The sequence below is a fragment of the Brassica napus genome, chromosome C2 (assembly GCF_020379485.1).
Source record: "Brassica napus cultivar Da-Ae chromosome C2, Da-Ae, whole genome shotgun sequence".
Taxonomy (NCBI): domain Eukaryota; kingdom Viridiplantae; phylum Streptophyta; class Magnoliopsida; order Brassicales; family Brassicaceae; genus Brassica; species Brassica napus.
This window is the reverse complement of record NC_063445.1, coordinates 53,734,440-53,743,548: the sequence shown is the minus strand read 5'-3', so window position 1 is coordinate 53,743,548 and position 9,109 is coordinate 53,734,440. Positions and strand designations below refer to the sequence as shown.

General features: G+C 36.3%; 1 protein-coding gene across 3 annotated transcripts; it reads right to left on the bottom strand.

Annotated features, from left to right (window-relative positions):
• Window positions 1-2,494: 2,494 nt before the first annotated feature.
• On the bottom strand, window positions 2,495-5,356 carry LOC106368372. Of its 3 annotated transcripts, none has more exons than XM_013808323.3 (6): window positions 4,635-5,356; window positions 4,125-4,433; window positions 3,649-4,051; window positions 3,343-3,575; window positions 3,096-3,255; window positions 2,495-3,000 (listed from the first exon to the last, which is right to left on the bottom strand). In XM_013808323.3, exons 2-3 carry the CDS (start codon window positions 4,431-4,433, stop codon window positions 3,674-3,676), a joined length of 687 nt encoding a protein of 228 aa, XP_013663777.1. In that variant the 5' UTR covers window positions 4,635-5,356; the 3' UTR covers window positions 2,495-3,000; window positions 3,096-3,255; window positions 3,343-3,575; window positions 3,649-3,673. The 3 variants fall into 3 exon arrangements, with proteins under 3 accessions (XP_013663777.1, XP_013663776.1, XP_013663775.1); XM_013808322.3 differs by having other exon boundaries at window positions 3,096-3,262; window positions 3,688-4,051; window positions 4,635-5,342; XM_013808321.3 differs by having other exon boundaries at window positions 3,688-4,051; window positions 4,635-5,340.
• Window positions 5,357-9,109: the final 3,753 nt, after the last annotated feature.

Sequence of the window (9,109 nt, the reverse complement as noted above, 5' to 3'; positions counted from 1 at the left end):
TTATATACAGTAAACTAGAGTAATCCAATTTTATGGGTTTAGAGGTTTCGAACTTTGATTCTATAGAGAAATAAGTATTTAATCTTTTTTCTATGGGGAAATAAAGCTGAAACTTTATATTCGGGAATAAATAGAATGAAGTCATAATTTGAGATACATCTGGTGCTATACAATAGTTTTCGTGGGAAAATAGTTCGTCGAACTATAAAACTCACTTGAATCTCTGAGGCTTCAAGTGAAATATCAACATCTTTCCCTCTAAGCCGAAGCAGTGAATTTTCTAGTTCTTTATCCACACCAACTTTTGCCTTTTAAATGTAAAATAGTTTAATTAAGGTTTTAGTAATTAAACTATGTACCGGGTTTTCTTACGAAATATACAAAACAACAAAAAAATTACCAACCAAGCCATCTTGGGGACTCTGGTATGAAGAATAAACCGATTCCTTGAATGACGCACGGTAAAGCACCTAAACCGATTAAATATTAGATTTCTATCAGTTAATTTGTATATGAACGAGATTTTGCATGTTGAACTACGTACTATATTCATTTTTCTTCCGTATAAAACATCACTTCCCTGTTGATTATGAAATTATAATTAGTTTTACCTAGTAAAGCCATCATCCTCCAGCTGATGAAATTCCCCAAAAAATAAACCATGGCGAGTCCAGCGTTTTGAAAAAGCTACAGTAAAAACACCATTATCGCTAAAATTGGTTTGTGTTTCTTAATTTTTTTTTGTTTTGTCTAGTTTAAAAAGAAAAGGAATTAATCGTCGGCCGCCACGTGTCAGTGGAGCCCGCAAACAGTACAAGAAACATGCCAAAGCGACTCTTATCTCGCGACTTCTGCTACCGGTTTTAATAAAACTAGAGCTTTTCCCGGGCTACGCCCGGGTTTATTTTCATTAAAGGGTTTATTTTCATTAATTTTAAAATAGTATGTTAGTATATTTAAAGTATAAATTACTAAAATAAAAATTTAATTATTAGAATGCAAACAAAAATAATTATAAAATATATATTATATTATCACAGTAGAAAAACAGGTTAAAATCTCAATCATTTTAAATTTTGATTTCGTAACTCCTCTGTTCATTATATCTTTCTGATTCGTATTGTATAATTAGTGGCTAAAAGTTTAAGTTCTTACCAAGAAAACTAAACTTTCTAGAAGTATGCATGGAAAATAAAATGGGGTTGCTGAAATTTTCTTCCAAATTCAAAAAAGTTAGATACAATAAATATTTTCTTTTGTAAATACCTTGATAACAGGTAAAAAGATAATTTCTTATTGAGTATTTTTCTGAAATTTCATAAATGATTGAAAAAATATAATAGTTTTCATAAATGCTTTCCACACTTTTTCACAACTAATCTAATTTACCAATCAAGCTTTAAAAAATAATTTAAATGTACAATTCAAAAGTTAAACTGAAAATAGATTGGCTATGAAAATCATTTTTTAAGAACTTATATTTAGTGCTTTGAAAGTTATTGATATAAATATACATCAATACAGCTACAACATATTTTTTTACAAATTTACAGCTTATATTCTAAAGCAAATAATTAAGTTTGCAACTACAAAGACTAATTATCTCCACTAAATATTATTTTTCTTTTGTCGTTCTCTACTAAATATTATCTTTTAAAATATTATTCGTTTTCATGAGATTCATGTTTTTCATCATCGATTTCCAAGAACAAAGATAGAAGATATTATAGATATAGATATTAGATACGTGAATTCTCCTATTGACTCCCATTAAGGAAAAAAAATACATGTTACATTCGAAATAGTCTATTTACATATAAATCAAAGATTATTTTGTTAAAAATAATAATTAAGATCTGGGTTATGATTTTGCATCCAGTTAAATAATTATGAACTTTTTATTGAAATAATTCAAAAATTAACGCCCAAATTGCATATTTATGTTATTAAATTAAAGGAATTCTAATTTTACCATAATATTTGATATATTTTCTAAATTTATTTTAAAAAATAATAATTTGCATAAATACCTTAAATCTGTGATGGAAATAAGACTAATTTTCTTAAATCATTTAAAAATGTTTAAGAATCATTTATAAAACATTTATAGAAGTGTTTGAAATAATATTAAAAACAGTATCTAAAGTATGGTATTTTAAGCAGTTTCTCATTAAATTTGGATATCCTTTTCTATTGTGTTTTTCATTTTTAATTAAAATTCTTAAAATCCTTTGTACATATATCGTTTACAAATTTTGTCAGAATATTTACAAAAACTTCCTGGTTTTGTTAGCTCTAAGTTTTGAACATAATTTTTCCCCGTCAGCATAGAATTTGTATTATTATAAAATATTCATAATTTTGAAATATTAAAAATGAGTAACTCACATTTAGGCACTAAAAATGGGAAATGTAATTTGGCCCTCTTATCTTGACATACTATACAGAATCAAAGCTTCTTTGTTCTATTTTTTAATCCTATACAAAGCAAGAATCATTTTCAACATCTATATGTTTTCATTTTGTTTCATACTATACAGAATCAAAGCTTCTCTGTTCTATTTTTTAATCCTATACAAAGCAAGAATCCTTTTCAACGTCTATATGAATCCTCTTTCCATCTCTCTCTTTCTCTGTTTCATCAGTCAGTGGACACTGCACCAAAACAAAGGCTAAGGTTTGGTCTGGAAGAGAACTGTACCATAAGTAGAAACTCTGTATACAGTTACATTCCAATCCATGTAGTCTACTCCATCCCCCGATTGCAAAACGTAGCCCGTCGTTATCTGGATATCGCTCGTCAATGGCATTGCGGATGTCTCTTATGGTTAGGTTTGATCTAAAAGGAAGCTCCAGCGCTGTCCCAATCCCATCTGCCAATCTGATAGATATCATAATAGTACTTGGCGCAGTTTGTGTCTCCACAGTTGTCCTCCTGTCTCGGTTAGCAAAAGGATCAAGGACTGTTTCCGCGCTTGAACCTTCCTATACAGCCTTATCCTATAAAGTGAAGTCAACAAAATATTCAGAAGTGAAAATAGAAAAGCAAACACCTTATGTAAAGCTAAGACCAGAGGAAGAGAAGGGTTACATACATCCACTTGAGATGACGCCATGCCAGGAATAGCCACTGTAAAGTCTCCTTCACCACCCTCTTCAAGTGACTTTTGTGTCTCCGTGGGGCCACTTGAAACATATGAATCATCAAACTGTGATTGTGAAGGTAATGATCCCATCGATGGAAGAGGCGGATCTCTGTTCTCTATCAAACCCATATTAGTGATCCTGAAAGAAAAGGAGAAAGAGATATAATACTCTAGAAACCAACATTCAGTGGTTTACCTAGAAGAGCTCCCGGTTTCAAATTCTTATGAATCCTCCTGAACTGGCGTTGTTTTATCCTCTTCCACGAGACAGGAGAAGGCTTGGTCTATATTCCAATTGCTGGCTGTAAGGTAAATGGTTGCAACATCTCGAGTAACTACTCCATCAGCCGCATCGACGAATATATCAATGAATTCATCTTGTTTCAGCGAATTCAGCAGCTCCCTAGTTTGTGTAGGACTTGAACTTTCCTGAAATGCAAGCAGTGTATGCATCAACATTGAGTTCCATTCTCGGCAACTCAAAGAAAGAGCAGCAAGAGACAATAGGTTGTTTGCTAAGTTTATGTTTAGCTTGATGAACCATGTGATGGCAGGTGCTGCTGTCTCTGCGGTTCAGGGTTTCGAGCAGCACGCGGTGGAGGTGGTGGACCAAGAGAGGTTCTTCTAGGCGACCTGGATCTGCTCCTGTGAGAGGTAGAAGAAGTTTTAGCCTCGCCTTCCTCTCTAACCTTGTGAACAGCATCCAAACCTTTCCTCAAGATTAATCTGTCCTTCCCACTGACGATAATGAACTTGTCATCCATTTTGATCTTGCAGCCGGTCTCGCTCTCAATCCTTTCCACAACTTTCTCAGTAAACAAATCTCTAACGTTCTTGTCCCTAGCTGGTACCCTCTCAAGGAACTCCTGGGACTTTCTGTTGGCACCAAGAGTCGATGGACATCCCTAAATAAGAAACAACAATCAGTAACGAAGTATACAGACTACAAAAAAGTAAGTAACTTCAGAGGATAGTTACCTGTGTGAAATGACCAGACTCTCCACATATCTTACAGATCATTTCCTCTTTTTTCCTCTTCTTCCAGTTCCTCTCAGTGGCTTTGGACTTAGCCTCCCAAACCTTAGCCTCTCGGCTGATGAAATCAGTTGGTACGGAGTTGGGGTCAGGGAGCTCCTGCTGCTCTTCTTCTTCATCACATTTATCTTCAGGAAGTTTAGGTTTTTCTTGGACTTTGGTGGTTACAGTAACTTGAGGACCTGTGTACTCCTTGTAGATTTCACTAAAGTCGTCATAAATATCTGGGTCTTCTGACCTTGTGCTTTCCATCTGAATACAAACACAATCACAACTCTCTCTCACTTTCAATTTCAATTTCCAAACACATCCAATAAGAACTAAGTTCATCGATCACAAATACGATTTGTACATAGCTCAATGCAAATCATATACACAGAATCAAAGAGCGGCTAAGAAAGCGAATGGGAAGAGTGAATCTAGATTTCTTGGAGTAAGGTTTCTATCGTTTACCTTTCGAAGCGCGAATCAATCAGTGGCAACCGCGTTTCTCGTGAAGGTGACTCTGTGCTTGAATCTTGGTCAACAGCCATACCACAAAAAAAAAATTTGATCATATAAAAGACAGAACAAAACACAATCAGAAGACAAAAGCACCCTAAATCAAGAACACACAAAGACACGTTAAACCATAAATCAAGAACAGAAAGATATGCTAAACCGTAAATGAAGAAATGATGACCTAGCAGAAGGAGGGCTCCCGATTCTGACATTCGTCGAGGTATTACGAAAGGGCGGTACTTTACTCAAGACATCATGCATCGTATCGGCCGATCCTTCATTCCCTGAGAACCCGTGCAGATACCACGGCTCAGTATGACTACCGTCGTGTGATAATGGCACCGGCTTCGACTTCTTCTCAGGTGTATCATACCCGTGCAGATTCCTTGTTGTCGCTGAGGTACTTTGTTGCGTCCGCCATAGGCGGCGATCCATGAGAAAGTTCTATGAATCTCGCGATCTTCTCGTTCTCCTTTGTTCCTCTGCCGCGGTTCTCTGGTTCTCAGACGGAGGTTGAGTCGGTGACGGCAAGGTTTTCTGCGGCAAGCCTCCATCGATTCGTGAAACGTAGTAAACAGAGAAGAGGAAGAGAAAAGGGGATCGAAGATCGATTTTGATAAATTAGGGTTGGTTCTTGGCGGAAAGGGAACTTCAGCGAGTCACGGGCTTCCCATACTTTTCGATTCCAAAATTATCGGGCCTGTAGAATGCGAGGCCCAAATGAAATGCACGGAGTGTCTGACGTGGCGAATATCTAATTCCCTATTGGTTGATTTTTTATGCTGACGTGGACAGGCTCAATGGAGCTCATATATCCCTTTTAATATAGTATAGATCTGCGGGACCCACCCCTTAAGAACCCTACTAATATACGGTGATAATCATGGCTTAATTAGTCATACGAGAATTCAAAAGGGTCAATACATCAGCGTGGCATCCTACTCCTATAGAGCTTTGGTTTTAATTTATTTTTCTTTTATATTTCTTTATTTTTCGATAAGTATTAGTATTCTTAATAATAGAAAAATAATGATTAAAGATTTTGGGATATAAGGTTAAATCATTATCCTTAAGAGGTTACATATTTTTTTATTAGTATATACACTACAAGAAAACATGTTTTTACCTACTGGAAGAATAGTAGCTAATCGGTAGCTAAATCAAGATTAGCAATTAATTTACGACTAATTAAGCCTGTCGTTATAGTGTGCGTCGCTAAATAAATCGGTCGTTACTCGGTTGGTATTTAGCCACTGACTAGCAACCATTATATCAGTCATTTAACAGTCGTAACGTAGTCGCTAAGGTACGACTGATTTTGCGACTGCTTTAGTGACGTATTTAGTGACTAATATACCAGTCGCTAAACGGTCGGTATATATAGTGACTAATTAGTGACCGAGGTTGCCACGATTAACGACTGATTATCAACGTATTTAGATACTGATAAGTGACTACGGAGCTACTGTTTTTTGACCGATACAAACATTGATTTGCGATTTGGTATTTATTTATTTTGGTTCACTTTTGATTTTTATTTGTGGGATTAATTATTTGACACATGCTAAATGAAGAAATTGAAAGTAGATTAAAGTTTTTAGAATCCTAAATACCAAAAAGATACATACCAAAAAGTTATCAGAGTTGTTATATGTTCAAAATACCAAACACCAAAAGATAGTTAAATATGATAACCTAAGAACACAGAGCTTTTACTGATCAGGAGGAGCTGGAGATGATGCTTCAGAGGCAATGAAATCAAGGTATTTTTGGTCAGTTGAACGCATGTACTTGTGCATAAGGGAGAACTCAGCCATCTTAGCCTGGTTAGTAGCTTGTTCCAGAGCACGGTCTGCCTCAGCCTTGGCAATACGGGCTTCTTGTTCTTTTATCTTGAGTTCAGCTTCTTCAAGCTTTTGTTGCATGTGCATGAAAGAATAGGAGCTGATCGGGTCATTTGGTTTTCTCTTAAGCTTCTTCTTCAGGCTTCCAATACCAAAAAGGTCTCCTCTGTCATTGCGGAAAGTTGACTACAACAAATAAAACAATGAGTAAGTCATTATCAATCAATTTCCAAGCTGGAAAACAACTCCAAACTCTTAATGCAAAAACTTATGACTGTAAAATATTTTTTTTTTAAATACTAGACCTGAATAAACAGCTCGTTGTCCTCTTCTATTGCTAGCAAAAGCCCCTCTGAGATTTCAGTGTTATCCTTCTCAAGGTTAGCCAACTTCTCTTCCCTTTTCTTTTTGTAAGCCTCAGCAACTTTTTCTGCTTTGAAATCAACATAGGTTCCATCTTTTCTTGTATGAGCCTTGATGAATACTTCACCAAAACTCACAGGTCTTCCCAACTCCACTATCTGAAATGAAATGGAAGAAAGACACACATGAAAATGAGACAAGTGTTAAAGAAAACGAGACAAAGAAAATGATATTCACCAGCTCCTGTTCGATTTGCATATAGGACTTCTGTCAAGCTGGACTTGTCATAACCAAACCTACAACACAAGAGGAAAAAAACAGAGACTCTCAATCCACTACAAGAAAACAGCGGCATACCGAGGGAAAAAATCGTCGGTATGTTGTCGTAATAACGTTATTCCGATGACATACCGACGAAACAAGTCATCGGAAATACCTCCTCGGAAATAACTCCTCCAAAATTCATTTTTCCTCGGAAATCTCTCGGAAATTTCCGACGGAATTCCGAAGAAATGAATTTCCGAGGAAACTCCGAGGACCACAAGTTAGTCGGAAAGGTCCTCGGAATATACTGAGGGAGAACTTCCTCGGGATATTTCGATGGACTTTCCGATGATCCAATCCTCGGAAGTTCCGACAAAATATTCTTCGGAATTTTCATCGGGAATTTCCGAGGAACAGAGCCCTCGGAAAATTCCGAGGAAGGAGTCCCTCGGTATATTCCGAGGAAAGAGTCCCTCGGTATATTCCGAGGAAATGTTCGTCGGAAATATCCGAGGGTTCATTTCCTCGGAATTTCAAAAATAATTAATTTTAAAAAAAATAATAAAATTTTTGAAATTTAAATTTGAAAATATAAAATTAAAATTAAAATTGAAAACATATTAGATAATATTCAAAGTTGTACAAATAAAAATAAAACATTCTGAGTTTTTGAAAAAAAAAAACTACGGGTCTTGCACGTCTGGGAACACCTCGTTCGGGTACATCCTCTGCATCATCTCCATCATTTGCTGGTTCAACCTCTTCTGTGCCTCATAGCCCGCCTGTTGAGCCGCCATCTGGATCTCCAACAAAGATATGCGATCATCCTTGTCCTTCAACTGAGCCGTAAGTACTTCTGGATCAACAAAGGGCGGTGGTGCAGAAAAAGGACGAACCGACCGGAAGGGACGACCCAAACCGACCAAACGTCCCTTCTTCTTTGGAACCGACTGAAATAGAAAATAGCCAAATTTAAATAATATAAAAAGATGATAAAATAAAAATCAAGAAATAAATTAATTGAACTTTAAAAAAAAGAACTTATCAATTGAACAATTTCGTTGATTCGAACCCGGGACAAGTTGGTCGAAGCCGTCGAATCGCCATCCTCGGTTTGAAGCTGAGACACTTCGTCTTGCACCTGAGTTTGGACCAGGGTGACCACTTCCCTCACAAGACCATCATCAATCTGGCCGGTCTTCTTGTTGGTATACGCCCTCTTCATTAGGGCGAGATCATCAACCGGCTCGCCATCATTTTCTTTCGCCTTGAAAAAAACATAAATTAAACAAACATTAGAAATTAGAAGAAATGCACAAAAAATAAAATTTCAAAACTTAAATAATTGAAGAAAAAGCGGTTGAACTTACCATGCGATCCCCTAGAGTGGCAATAGATTGAGCACCCAAGTTATGCTTGAAGACGTCCTTCCCTTTACGGTCGCTCCTGCGGTTGGTGGCGTTGGTGGAAGAAGTTTCTTTCATCTCTTCCTTATCCCAATGCGCACACAACTCCTTCCAGACCGTGTTGTTAATAGACTTTGGGACCTTTTAATAAAAAAAAAAGTTAAATAAATAAAAAAATAATTTAATAAATTAAAAAATTGTTTAATAAATTAAAAACAACCTTGTTGATTTCCCACTTCTTCTTCCACTCGTGAATCTGCTTCCCATAGTTGTCCATAACTTTATGGACGAAGTGGTGATAGATAAAGAACGTATCATCGGAATTCCAGTTGAATTCTTGCTGAAAAAAAACACAATTAGTAGAAAATGTATATTAAAGATTAAAAATATAAGTAGAAAATTAGAATACTTACCGCAAACTGACGAAACCACAGATGCTGCTTGTCGGTAGGGAAGTCACTGAAAGTCTGATGTCCCTTGTCGAGGGCCGAGTACATCATACGGTTGATCCATGCGCTGATCTTGTTCCCGGATCGGTTGAACCTAATAA

Bases quoted from the DNA above. Each gene is read 5' to 3' on its own strand.
- LOC106368372 (XM_013808322.3), bottom strand. From the start codon at position 4,433: ATGGAAAGCACAAGGTCAGAAGACCCAGATATTTATGACGACTTTAGT. The intron at 4,052-4,124 runs GTAACTATCCTC...TTTCTTATTTAG, and splicing joins AGTCTGGTCATTTCACACAG to GGATGTCCATCGACTCTTGG. The intron at 3,576-3,687 runs GTTCATCAAGCT...CTTGCATTTCAG, and splicing joins GCAGCACCTGCCATCACATG to GAAAGTTCAAGTCCTACACA.